The sequence below is a fragment of the Myiozetetes cayanensis genome, unplaced genomic scaffold (assembly GCF_022539395.1).
Source record: "Myiozetetes cayanensis isolate MyiCay16 unplaced genomic scaffold, myiCay2020 scf3, whole genome shotgun sequence".
Classification (NCBI taxonomy): domain Eukaryota; kingdom Metazoa; phylum Chordata; class Aves; order Passeriformes; family Tyrannidae; genus Myiozetetes; species Myiozetetes cayanensis.
Window position 1 is genome coordinate 28687957 of NW_026087521.1, and position 22949 is coordinate 28710905.

General features: G+C 41.6%; 1 protein-coding gene across 1 annotated transcript in view; it reads left to right on the forward strand.

Annotated features, from left to right (window-relative positions):
• Positions 1-5747: 5747 nt before the first annotated feature.
• Positions 5748-22949, forward strand: part of PDZRN4 (PDZ domain containing ring finger 4) — a 231546-nt gene continuing 214344 nt past the window's right edge. The window contains exons 1-3 of the mRNA XM_050325400.1: positions 5748-6353; positions 8653-8739; positions 12370-12474. Of these exons, the coding sequence (XP_050181357.1) occupies positions 5748-6353; positions 8653-8739; positions 12370-12474 (798 nt within the window). The remainder of the gene's footprint in view (positions 6354-8652; positions 8740-12369; positions 12475-22949) is intronic.

The following is a 22949-nucleotide window of genomic DNA, read 5'->3' on the forward strand; positions in this document are numbered from 1 at the left end:
TGAAAATCGTACCATAACATTCCCACATTTAGTTCTCTTTAGTTTGTTATACTTCAGTCTCAACTTTCCATATATGTTTTTAAATGTTTTAATTCTCTCCCTTACCATTTGATGTGCAGCTAATACTAAAAAACTGCATAGGTAAAGGCAGTTTTCTAAACCCTCTGCAATGTGACAGTGCCAAAAGAGTTGCACAAGACAGAAGGGTAGGAATACTCTGAGGCATTTCTACAACTCTGAAAAGCTGTCAAAGCCTTCACTGAGGTCTGCTGAAGTTAGAAACTGAGGTTCTGCTTCTATCTCAGTTTGTGGTGCACCTTATTTTACTGATACTGTGTGACTGTTTTTCCATCTTTGATTTTTAAGTATTATTTCCTAAAAGGAAGCCCCAGGAACTGTCACTGGGTGTTTGATGGTTGACCACGTACTGCAAGGGTAAGAGGACTTAACCATAATGAGGAAGGACTGTCGTCAGTGATGAAGTTGATCCCTTTCCAATCCACTTTGGGGTCTGTTATCTCAGATGAGCCTGGGAACAGTGAGTGGCTCTTCTTAGTGACAGCCAACTGATGAGACTTCATAATGTGAAAAAATTATCCTCTTAGAATTTTTTTCCTTGAGTTAATGGGTGCTAAAATAGAAAGCTTTTGGTATCCTCATGCCCTTAGGGAGCAGCTCTGTGCAGAAAGGAGGTGTCTGCAGCAGGTGAGTGCCTTGTGGACTGGCTCTGCAGGGACAAATTTAGAAACTGGGACGTCTGGAGGTTGTAACTGTTGGGTTGGGAAAGGGAAATAAGAAAGAAACACCCAAGACAAAGCTCTGATGTTCCTTTATGTTTACACCCACTGCTAGTGCCTTCTTCTCGGGCTACAGCCAGACCCACAGTTCTGGCACGGTGTGCAAGGCAGTGCAGGAGTGCCAGGCAGGGGTGAACAGCCAGCACAGCTTGGCTGTGGGAATGTGGTACAGACCTGACAGGTATGAGAGATGAACACAGTGGTAGACCTGCTTTCTCTCAGCCTGAGTCTCATCTCTCCTTGCTCCTTCTGTCTTGGCATGTTAAAAAGTAGCTTTTGTTGAACAAGAAAGGAAAAAAAAACGAAAGGGGGAGGGGGAATAAAGAAAACTCAGTCTCAACTGTAGAACAAGTGTACTGATATGTGCCAAGTGCATAGTCTTCTCTTGCCTTTCCTAGTGCAGTTTGCAGTTAGAGATTTAAAGAAAATATCCCCAGGCAATCCTGCAGCCCAGACACCTATATTCATTTGCCTTCTCCACTCGCTCCTGGGGTTGCAGCTCTTGGCTTTCCTTTTGCTCTCCCCATTTGAGCTACTTCTTGTTCTCACTGCTGGTTTTCCTGACCATCAGAAACTTCTTGGTGAAGGTCAGGGTTTCCCATTTAGGAGACGGCCTTGCCTTGCCTAAAAAGAAAGAGAAGAGCAGTCCCAATTCCCTCTCTGACACACACTTCTAGTTTATGTGAACCACTTTGACCCAGCATCTGAAGAACTTTAGTTATCTACATCCACATCTGAAAACATGGATAAGAGCCTTTTCCTCCTTCACAATTGTTTAGCATTAAAATGTTCTCTTAAAAAAGTGTGTGGAAAAGCTACCTTTCAGTGCTCTGAATTTGTACTAAGGACTTCAGTAGAAATGTACTGCTGCAAAAAACAACTGTTCAGCTGTTGGAGTTATCCAAAGCCAATAGCATAATTAAGTTAGGTTCCTGAAAGATTAAACAGACATGCTTAGGAGCATTTGGTTTTTATAGCATTAGGGAGATTGGCACGTACAATCTCACTGTTCCTTGTACTCCTCTGTCTACAAGCCTCAGTCCACAGTGTGTGACCGTGGAGCATACCTCCCAGGTCAGGTGCATCCTGGAAAGTGGTTTTGCCACTTGTTGCATTGGAAGGTACAGATTTCTCTTCTGACTGCCCCAAGGTGCCTTAACGCAGCATCTTTGTTAGCTACAGGCATTGTATAGGGAGTTCAGTTGACTGCTGTGAATTCTGTTGTGTAGCAGTAAGTGAAGCTAAAAGTAAAAAGCAGTTATAGGACTTGCCATTCAGTGGATGAAAGAGGCAGGTCAAAAATCCAAACCTCCCGCTTACTGCTTTTTAAGACTCATTCTCATTGTTCTAGTGGCCAAAGTGGATTATTGATTTTTTTGATGTCAAATGCAGTTACAAAGAGGCAATATAATGTCTTTGTGCTGATAAACAACATAGATCATAAATGTATTTGGTATGTAATCTTCTTCACTGAATGTCTGCAGTGTTTTGTTTAAAAATTCTTTTCTTAACTGATGGTTGCAAATATTTGTGCAGGTTTCATCAAAAAACTGTGAGCTTTCAGACTCTTTTTATTCCTTCACCTTAGGGACTCTCCTCAAACTCTTTTACTCTGCTCAATGATAATCTGTGGTACAGAAAATTTACTTGCTGACTTGGAAATAAAGAGGGGAAAAAGCTTCTGAGGTGATTCCCTACAATGAAACACGAGTAATATGGGCTAACTTCATGCTTATAATCTTTTCTTTGCCAAAGTGCATTGGCATTCATTCTTTCCAGACTTCTAATGATAACAGGTTTTAATACCAACTGTTCTGGTCTAAATTCTTCTCTCAGAGTGAAGTTGCTGAGTCCTTCTGGCTCTGAATTAATTACAGTGTTTTAATAGTGTGACTGGGAAAAGAACCTTCCTGTGAAATCCTACAGATGAATAATAGGGCAAAATTATTATGAAAATGAGGGAGAAAATACAAAAATGCATATTTTGTTCCCGCATATGAGTTGAAAGTTCATAGGATTTTCCCCATCAACTTCAGTGGAGTCTAGAGCTTTACAATGACCTTCAGGACTGCAGAGCAATAATTCTTATCTCAGGATCGTTTTATCAGAAGATTTGGAAACAGCTGTAATGTTAACCATTTAAACTGCAGATTCTCTTAGGATGAGACAACAACCATGGGCAGAAATGACCCTTGATTTATAATTTAAATAGTTCTTTCCTCCTGTCTCTGATGTCCAGGAGCAGCAAGCTTTCCGTGCTGATAAAGAACTCTTTCAGCAGCAGTTATCCCCACCACAATCCTTCCTCAAAGTACGCTTGTGTGTGTGTCTGTACATATGACTAAAGAAGCAAGTGCTTTCCTATTTCAAATTACTTTTGCTGCCTTACCAGTAAAGCAAAAGGAAGCTGTTGAAACCATGGACTGACCTGGAGACAAGGCACTGCACATTTATTTGATCCATGACAGGGTGCAGTCCTGGTGTGTTGCTATCACAGATGTCCCCAATGTTTGTGAGGGGATTGATGTTCCTATGCTCCTCAGCCTCTCCCCATCTCCCTAAATATGGATTTGCCTCTTTGTCCCCCTCCATGACTGGAGTGGCCGCAGGAAACCTGGAGCTGTAGGTGCCAAGACCCTGGAGAATGCAGACAGCTATTACCTTTAGATGAGTTTAGTATATTTTTCTGTACTATGGGTTCCTGCATTGAAAAATTACTTCTGCTATAAACCCAGTCAATCTGTGTTGCCATCCGTGCTGATGGCATGGCAAAGGAAGATCCATTTCCTAGTCCAGGACAAACATAGAAAAAGATGCAACTACTTGGAACCATTTTGTCAGTGCACTGAAATTTCATCAAAACCCAAACTGGGCCAGAAAGGACAGTTTTGAGGTTTTTTCCAAGTATGCCTACCACAAGGATCCTAACCCACTGTTTAATTAATCACGTAATCTAAACGAAGCATAAATGTTCTGAGGCTCATACCTGGTTACTTTTTTTATTCCTTCACCTTTCCTTTGACTGCATTTGTAAGGGTGAATAAAATGTGCCAGGGATCTCAGAAGGACTCACAGTCTCGCCCCTAACCTGCCACCCCAAAAACAGGGCAGCTATCCCAAACTGTCTCCTGGGGTTTGTCCCTGCAAGCCTTGTGCAGTGCGTGAATGTGGTTTGGGAGGCTGCTCGCAGGTCTCAGCCAAAACTATTTCAATCCTCACACTAGCAGATTGACAGAGGTAATACCCGTTTAACAGATCATGAACCACTGTCAGGGTCTATTCTCTGCCCAGTTTAATTTATGAATGGAGACATTACTGCCTGTGTTCAGACCTGAGATTCTGGGCCATATATAATGAGGTAAAGGAGGTACATCAGGAGATTTGGATGGAAGAGATAGTATAAACAAATAGAAGGAAAAATTAATGGCTAAATTCAAAGATGGAGAGGAGAACACTAACTTTTAGTTTTCTATAACATTTAGAATGACATTAATTCTGAGCAAAGCATTGTCTTCAAGATGAGAGACTATTTGATGGTGCAGTTAATTTGCTTATTTATTTTATGGTCATGATAATTGAACAGAAACTATGGGTTTCTGTTTGGCAAACCCGAAATGGGAGGTTGGTGGTGCTTCTCAGTAGAGATGACGGTCTGTAGATGGTCTGTGAGGCATTGCCAATCTTTTGATAAGTAAATTATGGATAGACCTAACAGATCTGCCATCCCAGGTACAGTTCTAGGTCAGGTATGTGCAGAGTTTTCCTTTTGCTTTAGGAAAAAAATTTTCCCCTCCTGCATTGTCCCCCTGATGTCTGCTTAGTCACGGAAGAGAACTACTCATTATTAGGTCTCAAAAGCCCTCCCTCATGGCTTTCCCAGAGGGATGCTCATGGGATTAAAAGTTTGAGGCAGGAATTGCTGAACTGGTAAGGACACACCTCGGCTCTGCCTCAGGAGTTCTCAGCCCAGAAAACGTCCTGTGATCTGGGCCTGGACAGACCAAACCTGTCATCTCTTCCAAAAGGGATGGTGTCTGATCCACATGTTAAGGAGCCAACTGAAGAAACCCCTCAGAGAGCTCCATCCCCCTCTGCTCTGGGAGGTTTTGCACAGGGCTGGGGGGCAGCAATCTGGCTCTGGCAACAGTGAAGTTATGTGGGGAATGTGTTAGGGGTCTCATGTTTCAGTGTGTTCTGGGTTATGCAGCAGTGAAGGGGTAGAATTCAGGCTGACTATTGATATTAACTATGCTTTTCCAGATTTTGCTGCATTTTAGCTTTTCTTTAAACGAAAGTGTTTGTACATTATGTTGTTGTTTAAGGGAGCTCAACAAGCAATTTTCTTTTCCTAACTGTATTTCTTTTGTCGTGTGACAACAAAGAGAGCACTAGTACTGGAGACTTCAGGATTCTGTGACCTGACGGGTATTCCAGAAGGGGAGGAAAAGAGAGAGGGAAGCCTTTTGGAGCGACATGAAAAAGGCGTGCTTACACGTGCGCATTATTTACCTGCACATCTATGCAGCAGCCAGAGCCTGAGCGACTCGCTGCCCCGAAGCCTGTCAACTCTCTCCCTCCGCGATCACAGCCCAGCCGAGCCCCGAGTGACCCTCCGGGACAGTACCCGCAGAGGGGAGGGCGGTGTGGGCAAGCAGGATGGCGACGGGTTCTCGCGCCTCGGTCCCTCACCCAGCCGCGCAGCGAGGATGCTCCGGGAGGGCGGAGGTGGTGCCGGGGCTGGGCGTGGGGCGGTAGCGCCGGCGAGGGCGAGCTAATGCGAGAGGGTGGGGGCAGCTGCTGGTGTCTCCGTCTCGGCGCTGCCACCCGCCTACCCCGGCGCGGCCCCGCTCCTCCGCCCGCCCCTCACCGCCCGCCCGCCCGCGAGGAGCGGCTCCAGCGGCGCCGGGGCCGGGCCGGGGAGCCGAAAGTTTCGCGGGGCCGGGCTGGGCCATGGGCTTCGACACGTCGCGGTTTGCGGGGCCGGTGGCGGCGGAGCTGCAGTGCGGGCTGTGCAGGCGTGTGCTGGAGGAGCCGCTGTCCACGCCGTGCGGGCACGTCTTCTGTGCCGGCTGCCTGCTGCCCTGGGCGGCGCGGCGCCGCCGCTGCCCGCTGCGCTGCCGGCCGCTGGCGGCCGCCGAGCTGCGCCCCGTCCTGCCCCTCCGCAGCCTCGTCCAGAAGCTGGAGGTCAAGTGCGATTACAGCCCACGGGGCTGTGGCCGAACCGTGCGGCTGCGGGAGCTGCCCGCCCACCTCGCGGCGTGTCGCTACGGGCCGCCCGGCCCCGCCGAACCGCAGCCCCCGGCCGGGCCCCACCCCGGCCGCTCGGGGGGCAGCGCGGCGGGGCAGCTGCGGGGCGGCGGCGCCCCCAAGCCGGGTCCCGAGCTGAAGAGGGAGGCCCTGCGCTGGAGCAGGAGGGAGAAGTCGCTGCTGGCGCAGCTGTCGGCGCTGCAGAGCGAGGTGCAGCTGACGGCGCGGCGGTACCAGGCGAAGTTCGGGCAGTACATGAGCCACATCAGCAGCATTGCCCGGGACCTGGCGGGCAGCCAGCCTGGCAAGGTGAGTGCTGTGGCCAGGGTCGGCGAGGCACTGCGCACCGGCTTGCGCTCTCTAGTTGTGCTCCCCTCGAACCTGCTTTCTCGGTGTCCGACTTGTGAGCGACCTGCCCGAGTGATGGTGCGGGCGCTGGCAGTCCCCGGGGGCTGGCAGTCACCACCACGGCAGTCGGTGCCGGGACCCAGCCTGATCCTGCTGCGCATCTCCCGGGCGGTGCGAGCCGCCACTTCTCGTCCCTTACCGCCTTCGGGGAGACGGAGCCGCCAGCCCCCACCGGGGATACGCTTCTTGTCGGTCCTTTTTCCGACACCTTGCGGTGGCCGAAACCTTGAACTGTGGTGAGCCCAGCAGTGCTTGGCAGCTGCAGTGACGGAGCGCTTGTTCGCCGGGGAGGAGGGGAGGGGAGCGGGCGGGAGGGGAGATGGCTTCTCTCCTGGGCTGGCAGACGGGTCCCGGTTCCGACGGGCAGGGTGTCCCCCATCAGGCTGCCCTGCCTCGCAGGGGTTGCTTTCCTGCTCAGTTTGCTCCATCTGGGACTGGCGGCAGCTCAGGGGCGTGGAGATGGTTTTTAACTTTTATTTGACCAGTTGAAAATTTACCCTTAAAAAAATGGAGTGTGAAATTCCTGTAAACTTTGGAAACGATGGTGAAAGGACAGCAAACCTCTATCGTACGGCGGAATAGAGTGATGCCCTTGATAGCAGAGGCCGGAGTAGTGCTGTGTGCTCCTCTCAGGTCTAAGGGCATTGCTTAAAGACCAACTCGCTTCCTTTAGGTGAAACAAACCATCCAAGGGTACCAGTGAGCTGGCTTCACTCGCTGTGATGGAGCTGGTTGGTTTTAAGTGTTAACTCCTGACTGGAAGCTCACACTGCAGGCTCAGGCAATGATGGTTGCAGCTGTGGTGAGGAGTGTTTAATACAAGGAGTTTTGTTTTTACCCAAATCTTCACGGATGCCGAGAAGCGAAATCTCGATAGAAAGAAGCTAAACTCATGCCTGAAGCAATGTGGTGTGCTGGGCATCTGACTGCTATGTAGGAAGCGGGAAAGAGACGTTATCTGCAGGACACCTATATGCCTAGAAACACAGGGAAACTTTGTGTTTGAAGACTTGAATATTTATTTGTTTATTTTTAGTGTATTTTTGTTAGCAAATCCATGAGGTTTAGGTTGGTGGATCTGAGGGGTCTGCTCATACATTTGCTTCATCTCTTGGCACGTGGGATAAGGTCACGTGAAGTGGGGCAGCAGTGACTGTTGAGAAGTGTGGGATGAGCAAGGAAAGTGGTGGCTGAAGAAGGGAGGACAGATGACTGGACTTTCAGGAAGGAGATGGCAGGTGTGGGGATAGGCGTGGAGCATCACTCCTGGGCAGCGGAGGAGCATCCGCTGTTTCTGAGCGCTGCCAGGAGGTGTCGCTGTCGGTACTGTCGCTCGCGCATCCCCCACCGCTCAGAGCAGGGGAATGAATAAAACAGGAATTTGGGAGGAAAACTACCAATAAAGTAAAAATAGACTTCATTAAATTCAAATGTGTCATGCGGCGATATAATATGTCACTGTCAAAGTTTTAATTAACTATGGGCTTCAGCGTAAGGTAACTTGCTGTGCTAAAGCCTCCAAATATTAAGAAAATTATTTACCTAGTCCATGGAAAGAAAACCTTGCTCTTCTTAATTTTTAACTTTGACTCCATTTGTGCTTTTGAGTGTTTGCTTTATATTTGAAACCTTCTTCAGAAAAAACCCTACATTTTACAGATGTGATTTTGGATGCTTACTTTTTGGAGAGAAGTCAAAGTTTGGGCTGAAGAGTTGGGTTTCATTTTCTCTATCTATCTTCCATGAAAGTTGCTATGAAATGTGTACTGATAAGGCTTCCCGGTCTGAAAACTATTATGTTGTGCATTTTAACCTCTATGTTTCAAGTTTGAAATGTTGACACGTACAGGAATTTTGTATTTATAGAAACTTCCAGACATTTGGAACTCTGACTTTTTTCAGTGGTGCTGAGTATTCCTTGCACCAAAACCCTGCACTTTTTTCTGTTCAGCTGAAGATAATCTGAAGATAATTGAAGGTAATCAGGTGTTACCTGTTAACTTATTGGTGACACGTGACTTTTTCCTTTGTTTTATTTGTTTGCTTTTCTTTCCAGGGCCAAGTCTTTTCAGCCTAATTTTCACTTAAGCCTTATCTTATATATTCTCCAGCTAAAAATCTTTTGCAAATTAGTGCTCTCATTCAAGAACTTCTTTATGAGAATGTGTTCTCTAACAATATTTCACTTCTTCCTTCTTAGGGAGGCGAACCCAAGCCATTAATGATCATGCTACACAGAGAAAATGATACTTTGGGATTCAATATTATAGGAGGACGACCCAATCAGGTAATGAGAAAAGTAACTGTAGGTGATTTTGACCATACTTTCTTTTATTATATACACTGTGAGTAATTGGAGTTACTTTTGATGACAGTAAGTATGGAATCAGCTCCGTAGATAGAAGAACTGTATATTATCAGGTGTAGTTGGCGTCATTTTTTGGAAGACATAATCTTGTGAGAATTGGATTATTCCTATTTTCAGGAAAGGTGTTCACAGTGGTTTTGCTCTAAAACTTTGGATTATCTGCACTCAGTTCCCATGTGAGTAATATGTATTCATGCAAACTGTTCAATGAAAATCTCTGGGACTACTTATAAGAGTCATTGTTGCAGGATTAGGCCGTTGGAATTTTGTGAAACAGCTTGTTGGTTTGGTTTTTTTTCATGTAAAGAAGAAAATTTGTTTGTGTAACTCAGATACTTTGAGCACATGTCCTGCTTTGGCAGGCCTGCTTTCAATTTTTGTATGTGAATTGAAACAGTTTTGTTTGATGCTGTATCTTAAATCAATCCAGTCTCATCAGCTGAGGTTTGAAAAGTTCACTGCAAATCATAAAATATGCATAAGGATCACTAACTCCCACCTAGAATATGCACATGAATATGCTAGTTCTTTTTTTCTTTTTCATCTTTCCAAAAGCATGAATCAGGACTATCATTGCATATGAAGGGTAAAGAAACCTGTTAAACTGGAAAATTAGTAGTTGATTAAAAAGGCTTGATAATAATTATGTGCTGATCAGGTTCTTGTTAAGTGGAAGAATTGTAGCCTACAGCTATTATTGAGAAATGGAGTGGCACCCTGTATATTAGTTTGACAATCTTTTGCTCTAAAGCTATATTTAGTGGTGCCAAACAGTCTGTTCCCATTAGCCAGAGTCCACTGTAGAATTACTGTTCCCTGTGGGTAAATATGAAGACCAGTACTTACCAGATGTTGGTGCTGTAAGTCCAAAGCAAGAATTTCTTAGATTTTCCAGAGGAAGGTTGAGACAACAAGTGGCTACAAGTTGATTATATTCATATTTTGGGTATACCAGTAATAAAATCCAGACTTCTGTTATTTACATCTATAGGGAAACTTCAGGGAAATGGGAGCATGTGTTCAGTTTACTTGGGATGGCAACTGAGCTGCTTTAAAGTACTTAGATGTTGACAGTGCATACTGCAACAGTTTTATATATTACAAAAAGGCTTTTTGAATTAATATTCTGGAAGTTTAAGGAGTAATTGGTAAATATATAAAGGTTCATAGCACTGTTTGTTGAGAGAGCTGCTGACTGGGGAGAAGGAAATGGTCATGGATTTCCATTAACACTCATATTTGGAGATAGAGAAATTGGTGGGGATGTTAGGCAGCGATGGGTCTCTGGTGTTTTTGAGTCTTCGAAGTTCAATTTAGAAGTTCTTTTCTGTTTTGTACGTATTTTGATAAATGTGAATATCACAGGTGTTTGATTGGCATTTCTCAGTTATCAGTATAAGATCTCACTCAGTGTATCTGGAGCTAAAGGATAGGACAGGAAAAAAAATGCTTGAGTTGACTCAGAATATTGAAAATACAAAATTCTGCTCAAAAACTTAAATACTGGAACAGGAGTTGTTTAATAACAAGACAGAAAGAGTACATGAAGGTGCTCTGTACATTCAAGGGAAAAGTGCTTTTTGGTGAAGTGTTGGCTCTTGCAGCAGAAGGGCAGAACAGTCATTCATGTCTTTATATTACTCACTTATGTGGGGATGTGTTCCTTCGTCACATGTTGTTTGTCTTTTATAAGTACAATAAAGGTTTTTCCCATTGGAAATCAGGTGACTCTTAGTGACTTGGGGAATGTCCTTTCTGTTGGCTGTGTTTCATTTCAGTCCATAATAGGCTTCCCCACTGTTTACCTTCTACCTGAAGGGAAGAGGAGAGGAAAGGAACAATTCATCACAGGTCTGTCTTTTAGTTTGTCAGAAAGGGACTTGCTCCTCATAAGTCTGTTTCTGGGAGTTGGTTCATTATTCTAAGGGAGCAGAGCTGCTGTGCTGGGTCCCTGCTCTGTCCAGCTGGGAAGACTTTCCCCTGAGGACACCATGTCAAAGCCAGGCTGGAGGGAGGTGTGTGCTATAGGCACAGCTGCTGCACAGCCTCTAGGCTCTGTGATATGGTGATGGAGCTCAGTATGCCTTGTGCTGTTTGCCTGTCAGTAGTGGTGGGTACCAGCACATACAACCAGTGGGAACCACAAGCCATTCTGAAATACCCTTGTTTCTTAACAGATCATAAATTGCCCTTGAAAAAGCCAGTGAAATTGCTGATGAAAAGAAACACAGTGGGTGTGGGTGAAGGTGCTGTAATCTAGCTTTTTGTTTTCTTAAGTTGAAAACAAACTATGTCCTTCCTTAATTTTCATTAATGGCTATTATGCTTCTTTTATTGGAGTTACATTTCCCGCTACTTAAATGGGAAGTCAGTGAAGGTCTGCTTATTCATAATTTCAAAATATTGTGGGAACTGTTTATATGTTTCCCTTTTACTTCTGACCTGACACCTATGAGTCGCTGTGACAAGGGAGGCAAGAAGAGGAATTTATGAAGTCAGTCTTGACTAACGTTGTATTGAACAAATGTTTGTTGACCTGAAATCTACCTGAGTTGAGTCTCCATAGGACTGTTGCCACATATGCAAAGTATCTATTAAAATATTTTGCCCAGGAGTGTATAGGACCTAGACCTTATAACCTGTCCACATATGAACTGTGCTGTTGGTCAGGGATTCAACCAGTCACAGAAGGAAAATAAACATCATATAAACTGCTATCTAAAGCATAAATGATCTGGAAAAAGATACTTCATTTATTGCTTTCTAGGTTATATAATAGTTAAATAACTATTTAAAATTACTTTTAACTATCATTTGGTGGAATAAAATAATTTCAGTATGTACAACATCAGTTATATTGTTTCAGCTGTGGTAAATAACTTGTCTTTTTTTAATTTGACCTTCTATGAGTTGTACTTCAGTGATGTCTAGAGATCAACTGCAAATGGGTTCTTTTTTTGTCCATAGCTGATCTGTATGGATTTTATACTTGAGCAAGTTCTCAGTCTCCCATGTGAATAGGATTTATGAGGTTAACCAGTTCCAACTAAATCCTATCACTGTTACATGCCAGCTGACTAATGCAATTTTCCTCCTTGAAACTTTATTTTCAAATGCAGTAAGAAAGTTTGTAAGCAGCAGTACAGCAGGAGCCCTATCCCTCCTGAGAGAAACACTTGTGCCTCCATTTTTATGAGTATCTTCCCCCGTGCCTTTATGTGCTAGACACTGGCTTCTGTAATGTTTGAAGTTTGCTTTAAGTATTTTAGCGGGGATCGGATTACCACTGCACCCTGTGTCTCATTTAGACTAAAATAACCGGAAGTAAATGGATAATCTTATAAAAATTGCTGAAATAGTTCATTACTTCTGTCCTTTTGATTAATGACTACTTTGTGTTAAGCAAGTTGAAAAAAAAATCCCAAGAAGCTTAATCCTTAACTGGAAAAGTGAGATGGATTTATATTTTTCATTGTTGCTGATTTCAGTACCATTTCATTTCTTGCACTAATGTGGCCCTTTTTACAACTCCCCTATTGCCTGGTACAGAACAATCGGGAAGAATCTACTCAGGGAATTTATGTGTCAAAGATTTTGGAAAATGGACCTGCAGACAAAGCAGAAGGCTTGCAAATTCATGACAAGATTATTGAGGTAAGAAAAAAACCCCACACCAGTGGATTAGTCTGTCATATTATCAGATTAATAAAGGATTTGATGGGTTTTATACTAAGTATGTTGTCATTTTCTTCTTTTGCTCTGTCTGAGCATGATTCTTGTACACTGAAGTGCTTGAAAATTTCTTAGAATTGGAGACACAAGATAGGTTTTTCCAACAAGAAATAAATCTGTTGTTATCGGTTTGGGGATTAAGCTGATCTAAGCAAAACAAAAGGTGTTGACACTTAAGCAGCAAGCAGGAGAGGCATTTTGGATTTCTTTTCACTAAGTTGAGAAAGAAGGCAAGCAAATGACTGGAAATTCACAGGTTTAGTGGAACTGAGTTTGTCCCCTGTAAGAACTATTACTGTCGTGACTCTGAGACACGGCATAGAAGCAATGCTGGTGAGCATTGCTGTGAAACTTCTTAAGCCATTAGAAGAATTAGAATATTTTCTGCTGTATGATCAGGAGATCTATTGTTCTCCCCAAGGCCAATATATCTCATTCATGGTCATGTAATATGCTAGCATGGAAATTTTATTTTCTTCCTGCATTTTGTGCAGTTTTTCCCATAAAATAACTATAAACAATTAAAAAAAAAATCAGTAACTCAGTCAGAAGAATAGGTTGCTATCTAGCCTACATGTGTAACTGTAACTAGGCCTGTAAGAAGACTCAAGGGAACAGTTTCAAACAGTGACTGAAACAGGCTCCTTAGGGTGCTGTCAAAACGGCATTTCACATTACAGCTCTGATGCAACTCTGAGTGGCAGCACATACCAGTGCTGCTTGGTTTGTTTAGGCTGCGTCATTCCAGCCTTGGGAGTTTAGGGGAGGCTTAGAGGTATGATGTGAACTTGCCAGTTGAACAGGTTTTTGAAAAAAGACACATGAACCAAGTGGATTACAAGACAAATGCAGAGAGCTGCAGCTGGTTTTGTGTGTTATATAGCTGTTAAGGACTAGAAAGATAAGCTAAGACTGTTTGAATGCTGACATTATGCTAAATGTTGGGAGCCTAGAGCAGTATGTGAAACCAAATTAATATGTTTTCTTGGAAAAATAAAGGTTATGCTCTTAGCTGTAAGATACATACATCTCTAGTAGAAACCAAGTGGGCTGAGCAGAACTGAACTTGCAGCATAACTCTTTATCTCCCCAAGGTATTCAAAAGCTTTCACCTCTGCTTTTTTTTTTTTTTTTTTTTTGTAACAGCAGCCTTATGCTGATAAAATCTATTTTCTTCTGACATTACTATTTCACTTAGCACATTGGTTTGGGGCTTTTTTTAGAGACTGATCAGCTATATAGTTTCATGCATTTGCTCAACACTTCCTGCCTTATTTTATTGTGCTTTTATAGTGGCTTGATTTTTAAGATAAAATTGAGTGGTTTTGGAGAAAGGAAGAACAAAGTCACAAACCAGCATTTATTAAGCGTGAGGTCAAATGCCACCATAACTGATTCTTGATTTTTATCTGTTGAAAAATTCTGGCTGCATAAAATCACACTGAAACAGATTTCAGTCCTATGTGAAACTATAGGTCCAGTCTAGTATAAGTATTCATAGAGATCTGAATGGAGCACCCTTTTTGCCATATTAATATGCAACAGCTTTGTGTATAATGTTTTGTATTCAGACAAACATTTAAGTGTTCAGGGTTAGGCCAAATACTTTACTAAATGTTTCAGTGTTCCAAAATTTCTTGGACCAAAATAAAAAGAGGAGGAGAAATAATAACATTAAGACTTTCTAAATGAAATGCAAAAAAGTAATTATTCCTCCATGCTAGATATAGGAAGCAGCTGGAGTCAGAACATTGAATTTTTCATTGCCCATGCATAGCTAGCAATGTCTTCTTGCAGTAGGATGCCCTGAGAGCACTGCTGTGTTTGGTTGTGAAAGATCAGTATGAAAGCTTTTGCTGTGAGAAAATAATCTGTATGTTGTAGCTGTTTCAAAAAAGTTGGCAGATTTATGGAATATGAGTTTTGGTGAGAAGTTGATAGCAAGTGGGACATTATTATTGCTTGCTTTTTACTTATTTGGTGATCTGATCTAATGGGTGTTATTTTATGAGACCATTCTTCAATAATCAAGAGCAGAAGAAAGTGACATTGTTCAAAGAGCCTTTAATAGCTTAAGTCATTTGTTTGAGAGTGTGATGGCCAGGGTGTTTCTAGCAATGTGTATCTTCTGGGATAATGAATAGAACTATCCCATTAAATCAGGAACAAATCTCATCTCAAGGCATGTTGCTAAATAAGAAGGTAATTTGTTTCAGTGGTTTATCACATGTTTAACAATTATTAACTGCATGTGGTTGACTACAGTGAGTTATGCACATTTCAGATGACCATCTTGTGGGTAACCTAGTGCAGCAAATGGATTTCACAGTCATATGGCACTGGCAGCTGGAATTGTGAGCCAAGGCTGGCAAACATGAGGAGTGTTGCCTTTCATATTATATATGTCATTATCTATGGCAGCAACATGGCCAAATAATTGTTACAGTATTTGGAAGGGTGCCAACGAGAGAAATCAGATTTCTTTCTTAAAGGTATTTAAGTGTAAAAATGCCATGCAAATGATTTGAGTTAGTGGAGGGTTTTGAGATCAATGTGCCTAGACCATAGAGCCTCTGAGACTTACATTTGAAAAAGGTCGGTGTTTATTTGGGCTTTACTCTCAGGTGAGCGTATTTTGTGCTTGAGGACCTGAAAGCTGAAACAAATGCCTGTGAGTTGGCAGGGTTGGTGGTAGGGTGAGGGTGACAGGGTGAGGTGAAGTGTGACAGCCCCAGTTACCCTGTGTCAAGGGGCTGCAGCTCTTCACAGGACATGGTCACAGGACCCTCACTGATCATTTTCACTGTTCTGCTGAAGAACAACATTATCCTCTTTATTCAAAGTGAACTCCTCTGTGAAAAAATTGTTTGTGCAGTGTAAAGCTGCCCTGGGATAGCAGTGTGCACAAACAACACTTTGGTGATATGTACTTGCAGGAATCCTATTACACCTATTGCACCTTGTGTGCAAATAAAAAGGGCTCAGGCTGAAGACAAAATATTCATATGTGGAACTGTAAGTACATCATTGTCTGGGAGGCTCATGTTTTTCTGTTCTTTGCACTGCAAGGAAAAGGCTTCTGTTCTTTTACTCTCAAGTGAAATGCCCTTCTGCATTTTAGGCAGTTGATTCTAATTAATTTGATGGCTAGAAGCAGGGATGTTGAAGAAGAAGGGAAAGGAAAACATTTTTAATCTGGGATCTTTGTCTTTGAAAAATGAGATGCATGCACATACATATCATGACAATGTATATTTTGTTTATTCAGCCTGAGCTCCATAAGTAGATAATAAATAAGACTTCACCCCTTATTCCATGTTTCCCTTTGTTCTTTTCACTTTTTTTTGAGAGTACTTGCACAATGGCTTTCAAGCCCATGTCAGCAAAGCCAGTTTCAATAAAGATGAAGTCTTGAGGCTTATCCTGGCAGAATAACTTACATCTGCTAAGCGCCTACATAGAAACTTTTTAAACTATTGCCAGACTGCTGACTGTGCTGTGTGTCAGCCTCGTGGTGTTTTATCTTCTGCGTGTTTCTGTCATTACACTCACTATGTTGCTCAAGCAAAATCTTTGATACTAGTCATGTTTATTTGGCTAAGAATCTCCACTGTCAGATTATGTCTGCAGAAGTAGTGAGTTTTAAAATGTCTTGCTGGGATCAGAGCTAGAAGATTTGGGATGACTTTGAACCAAAGCTGCACCAGATGTGGCCAGTAAGATCTGTGTGGTAGCTAAGAAAACTTAATATAGCTAATTTTAATGGTGTGGATTTCAGCGTATCTAAATATGCACAAAGTAGCCTTAGCTATATTCTTTAAATCTGTCACAAATTCATAATGTTATGTTGCAGGTAGCCAGTTTTGGCACCTGCAATCATTAGACAACTCGTAATTAATCTGAAAGATCCCTGGCATAATAAATTAGTTATGCCATAGGCTTAGAAATGCCCATAGCATCTTTTCACCTTTCCCTCACTTGTTAAAATGTAGGTTTTTGGACAACTGAAGTATTTCATCTCTCTGAAAAAAATTTTTTAAATCAAGTGAGACCAGGTGTATGCATAACTTCAACTGAATATGAGCTACTACCCCCAGTGACCTTTTTTACTTAACAAAAAGCTGTCTGTCCTGCCCAGGCGGTCTGTGCCTTGCCTGCAAAGGATTTTGAGCTTACCTATCCAGGTAACTGCCCTTGTTACTAAAGCAGAGGCTCTCCTGTGTTAGACCAGCATCTGCCCATCCTCCTCAAATGGAGCTTGGTGCCAGCAGGTGTATTGAGAGGATTTTCCAGTGATAATCTGTGGTGAAATAGGTACTAATTCCAGGGAGCTGGGTCTGGAATACTGGTCATGCCCTTTTCCAGGTAAGTGCTTGTGACAAAACATTAGAAGTTCCCTCTTCCTTGCACAGTCTTGGGTCTTATGTGAAATTTCCTTTAATGATACTTGCATTTCTGGCTTCCCTAGATATGAAAGATGGGGTTCCCTGACTGAATAAATACCAGTAGTAGCAGTTTTCCTCCTCCTGATATTTATTCTAGCTGCTGCGTTATCTAAAAGGTGTTTTTGGCTGCTGGTGCCCACATTGGCCATGCAGGCTGGATCTCACCTAGGTGAAGGAACTCTGTGTTCAAGGTACTGTCTGTTTTGGAAGTTGACATCTCACTGTAGTTATCATGTGATTCTGAATTTTGTATTTCATTGCTTGAGTTCACAGATATCAGTAGCCTAAATTTGACTGGACTTGCTATAGGTCTTTAGAGGTGCCTGGGTTGCTCTCTATTCACTGAACAGAAATGCAAATGTTATGTTTAGAAAAACAGGTTAGGTTCCTTCCAAAAAGCAGTTAAAATTCCAGCAATTCAGTGTTTTTAACAGAAAACATGAGACTTCTGTTTTTATGTGACCTAAAATTTCTGTATTTTTTGTGGTATGTTAGAGGATGGACTTCTGAGATAATTACACTTCCATATATAATATTTTTTTGCAAATCTTACTAAGACTTCACAAAATACTTCCTGTCCAAAGAACAGGAAGAACTAAAACAAAATTATATGTAAGTGGTGAAGTGGGTGTTAATAGTGTAATAGCAAATAATGACTTAAGATTTTCTGATCAGAAAACTCAATATTTGATCCCTTAGTTGACTGAATGGTCTTAATGTTCATAAACAGCCAAAATATTACTTTGATACTTGCGAAATGCAGCATCATGAAAAAATTTTAAAATACCTTGGCTTCTAAGGGGTGGTTTTTTTAATCTGAGGTATAAACTGAGAACTTTCTATCTGCTGAGAACCTGCTGTGAATGCAACTCTAGAGAGGCACGAGCCTGTAGGAACGTTTCCCATCTGTGTTCATCTGGGTGTGTTCTCACAGACAAAGCAGGCACGTGTGCAAGTATAATGCTGTGTTGTTTTTGTAGAAATATGTATGCTCACAGTGCTTTTATCTAAAAAAGGGAAGAAATGCCAAACATGTGGTTGGAATATGACAGTAGCTGGAACGGGGCACAGGGCAGATGGGGCAGAAGGAACAGTGTGTGAGCATTTCTGAAATGTGACCCAGCATGAAAGGAGTCAAGAAAGCGTGCAAAGTGGAAGTGGTGAAAATCATCTGTTACGATGGGTTTTTATGCTACTTCTGCCATGATGGATCTTTGTCTAGGTGGCTTAGCTTAAGCATGATAGAAGAGGCTTCAGGATCTTGTGTGAACATGAATGTGCATAATCCATGTCTCCAACAAGATATTTCTGTTTTGCTCTGGTTGTGGGGGATCTCTACAACAGATGGATCACTGTAGAAGCAGAAGGGGAAGAGTGGAGTATGCAAGGAAAAAGAAAAACGGGAAACTTCACAATTAAAGATTACAAAGCACCAACCTTATGTTTCTGCGGCAGTGCTGTCCAGTGCCTGCTCATAAACAGGAAGTGAGGGAGAAATGGAGGGGATGTAGGAATAGGGATCACTGAACTGTGAAATAGGATCAACTGTACACGCTGCCCTGAACTCTGATAGCTAAATAAGGAGGAACAGTACTGGAGCAGAACTGTGATAACTCTACTGTATCTGCAGAACTGGGCAGTAGACAAATTGGCAATTCAGCAGTGCTGTTAGGTAGAAAGGATTTTGGTTATCCCGTCAAGAGCTGACTGATCTAAGAACCTGCAAGATCCCGTAACAGGTATTGCTTCCATGGGCCGCAGATCCCTAGGCACCATGTGAAGGCCTGCTCACACCCATCTCCTTTTATAAAGTGTCTGTTCTCACCCTGAAGTATAATTTGTTGGAAATTTGGCAAGTTGAAACTCAGCATCATCCTAGAGGCCCTGTTTGATCTTGACTTTGCTGCAAGTCATCTTTCTCTTCCTTTCTATGAGTTTTTTGGGTTTTGTTGTTTTGGTTGGGTTTTTTTAAACTTTAAGGTAAACTTTGCAAAACAACAGGACTTTAGCATGCTTCTATTTTGCCCAGCAGTGGGAGCAAAGCAGTTTTATATGTAGTTTTATAGTAGTAGGTTTGGAGGAAATTTTTTTTCATATGATGCTTTAGAGGTGTTCATAAGTACTTTCAGGAATGCATTAAACAATTTGACTAACATCTGTCAAATGCTGCTGCTTTTATCCCTTTCCCAGGAAGAGAAGGGCTAATGCAGGGGAGTGTTTTGTTTAGAAATTTTTCAAATAATTACATACACACATATTTACATGTCGGTGTCTGTTTATGTTAGGGAAGACAAGGTCATAGAAATCTATCTTTATATTTGTTACAGGAGGTGGCAAGGTTTTTCAGTGAAAACCCTTGCTCTTTGGTCTTTGCTCTGGGCATGATCTTCAGTCAGTCCTGAAGAAAGCATTTTCTCATCTACTTACAAGCCAAATCTCCATGACAACTAGGCTTGATTGATTGTGTACCATTGCCTTGGTCTTGGACTATGTCTGTCTTACCATTATAGTGGACTTGATGGTTGCTGTGGAGCTCAGGTACATGGTGAACTACAGAAGGTTTGAGAGGAGGGAAGACCTTTTCCAATTATTTTCCTTAACCTTGTCAGTTATGTAGTGAGTAGAAGCATCAGGGGGCACTTTAGGATATATCAGGGAGAGCTAACTCTTTGAGGACCGTATGAAGGAGGCTAGTGGGAGTAATTGATGTTAAGCCCAGCTATGCAAAGCTCTGATAAATTCTGAGACTGTGCTGAGTTTGTGGCTTAGAACTGAAGGATGTGCAAAAAGCCATGCCTCCCATGGCACGTTTCTGGCACCCCAGAAGCTCTTGGCACTTTCATAAAGTGAAAAGAACCTTGTTCAGCCTTTCATGAAGGTTGTTCTTTATTGTGGTTGAGACAATTCCACAGTTAGAGGAGATGACAGCTTACATGTGTTGTGTGAATGCAGTGTTTTATCTTAAGGGACTGAACTGATTATTGCAATCCAGGGATATGTGCTCCAAGAGCTTTGATTTCTTCTGCCCTTTTTCTTAATCAGCTAATTATATTTGTAAGGAGTAGCTAATCACTGTTCTCTATAATTGGAGGCTGAATAAAAAAAGGCACTAGTGCCTGCCAGTGCAGAAATGCCAAAATAAAGTAGTTATTCAAGGCTTCACTAAAAAAATTAATAACCCACTTTTTAAGAAGCTGTGAAATGCAACAGTATGTTGAACAGGAGAATGTTTCTCCTTAGAATTTTTGAATAGGAGTAATAAGAAGCATGTATAGCACTGTACTTTCCAAATGCTTTGAAAATTGAAGTGATAATGTTAAAAAGAAAAGAGCTCTTATTTGGGACCTTCTCGCCAAAATGCAAAATTCTGCTGCATTTAAAACCATACTGTAATGGAAAAACTGATTTTCAAATTGGCAAGAACAGATGTAGTCTCTTCAAACCATCATCAAACACTATGCTAAGTAAAATCAAATACACTTATCAAAGTACATATATTACTAATACACAGACATTTTGGTAAATATATGTCTTGTTTGGAAATGCAAATCTAATGTAAATTTACAACTATATGTAGACACAACTTGACTGAATCACTGCTGCCACAGGAAAGGAACACAGAATGACTCAACACTGGTTTTTGGCTGCTGTTTTATTTATGTAGTAAGCTTATATATGCTATTTACAGGATATGATTTACATATTTTTTTCTTTGAGAAAAATATTTGTCTTTCAAGTAGCAAGACTGGGAAATAGGAAGGGGGGAGGGAGAAATTAAAGGAAAAAAAATTAATTCAGAATTGTGGACATTCTGCTGGTTTCTATTTGGTTTTTAAATATGGAAACCTGTATTCCAAAAACCTATCAAGTTATTTAACATCTTTAAAATTGGGTAAATTATGAATCTCTGTGTCTAGAAGTAGTCACCTAATGTGGGAGAAATTCTGAAATGGGTTGATATAGAGTATGAAGTTTTTTCACTTCGTGTGTCTTTTCTTCACCATTTGGAGCATCCAGCGTTTAAAGGACCCCATGGTTCAGGGCTTGCCCATCTGTTTCTGAGTACAGTCTTTCAATCTTGCATTTGTTTCTTTAAGCATGCTGATCAAGCAGATAAATAACTGCAGTCCTTCCAGCAGCTTGTGGAAAGAAGGCATGATATTTTAAATGGAAGGGATTTGCTGTCTTGAATGAATTAAAACATCTTGATCCCTACACTCCTCTGTTACAGTCTGATTGATTTGGGCTAGTCTTTGGCACACAGCAAATGTAGGGCCATATGGTCTTCATGCTGTCAGCAAGCTTTTTCAGCACGTACCCCAGCCTTCTCTGAATGGTAGCTGCTACTGTGACCTGAAAAAATAAATGTTCCAGGAGCTTTCAGGTTGTTGTGCCCTTGAATGGATTAATTGCATTTTTTGAGTGGGTCAACATCCAGCATCTGGACCAGAAATCTGAATCCTTCACTTCCCCTGAAGTGCTCAGAGCCCCAAATCAGATGCCTCATGCTAGTGCCAGATGTAGAGCAGCACTTTCTGACTTCCACTTTGTGTCCCTTGCATCTTGTTTTCTTAATGTCTCCATGAAATCTCCAAGTGCTCAGCACAACTGATTTTTAGCATGCTCTAAAGATGTGGTTAAATGGAAAACTGACTTCTGAGAAGTTTTTAAACAGAAATTTGCTTTCTAGTGACCAAGGGAATGGTGTTAAAAACCATAATGCACTTGCTAGGACATCTTATAATTTTTTTCCCTTTTTTTTTTTTTTTTTTTGAGTGGCAGACATACTCATGAGAATAAGTACATTTTTCAAAAATACAGAAATCCTTTTTTTCAACTATTCAAAATACTTTAAAATTTATTTTTAAGTAAGTATTTTTAATGATTTTTCTATTTTTCATTTATATTTCAAAATGGAGCAGGAAGAGTGTGAGGAACTAGGAGGAATAGTTCTATTTCTTTAATGTAAAAAGAAACTGTAAGAAAGTAAAATGAACTCCTAGAATTTCTCATTAACTAAATGTAGACCACTGTTTTCAGCCTTCTTTTCTGAATCATTTGAATACTGTACCCTTGTACTAAGTGTGTGGGATTTTTGGTATTTTTTCCTTCCTCCCTGCTATGAAGTAATGGAAATCTAAAGAATCAGTATTTATCACTGTATACAGAAGTTTTATCATTTAATTAGCACAAACCATGAACAATATTTTTAAGATTAAAGAACACAGTGACATTTCAGAACACATTGCAGAGAGTGAACTGTTCAGACAGTGCTGTTAATGTCTTAGCAGAACAGTTTAAAAGGGAAGTTTTCATCTGCTTGTTGAAATTTGTGTCTTCCGTTAGTCACAGCCCTGCAGTCCATTGCAACTGTTCTGCTGATGGCATTGACAAGTACTTTGGGAAGTTTCAGTACAAAATAAAGAATTGTGCATGTACATTATTGACTTCTTGCTTTGCATTTGTCCCTGTTTTTATATCCTTTAAAACCAAAAGATAACGCCTCGTGCTTTCTTAACCACAGTCACTTACTGTATAAGTACCTTGTTGTCTCAGAGTTCTTATTGTCTGGCTGTTCTGCTTTTAACCATTAAAGATCTGTTCTGGGAGAAGCCTGAACTCTACAATCCAGTTGCCAAGTTTTACCTTTAATTCAGCAGCTTAGAGGTGAATGAGCCCTGGAGGCTAATGGAGTGGATAGAGAATTGTATGCTGGACAACCACAAAACAGTGGAGACCAACTATAAATTGCAAGCACTGCCATCAGTGTTACTTTTTTTCTAATGTTGAGTTGAGTTTTCCCTGAATTCACGTATTGTACATTTTATCAACTAGTGACTAGCCAAACCACAATGAATCCATATAACCCAGTAGGAGAACAATAATAAGTAATGTTCACCAGCCTGTGCCAAGCTATCTGCTTCATGTTTACTTTTCTGACTACTGATCATG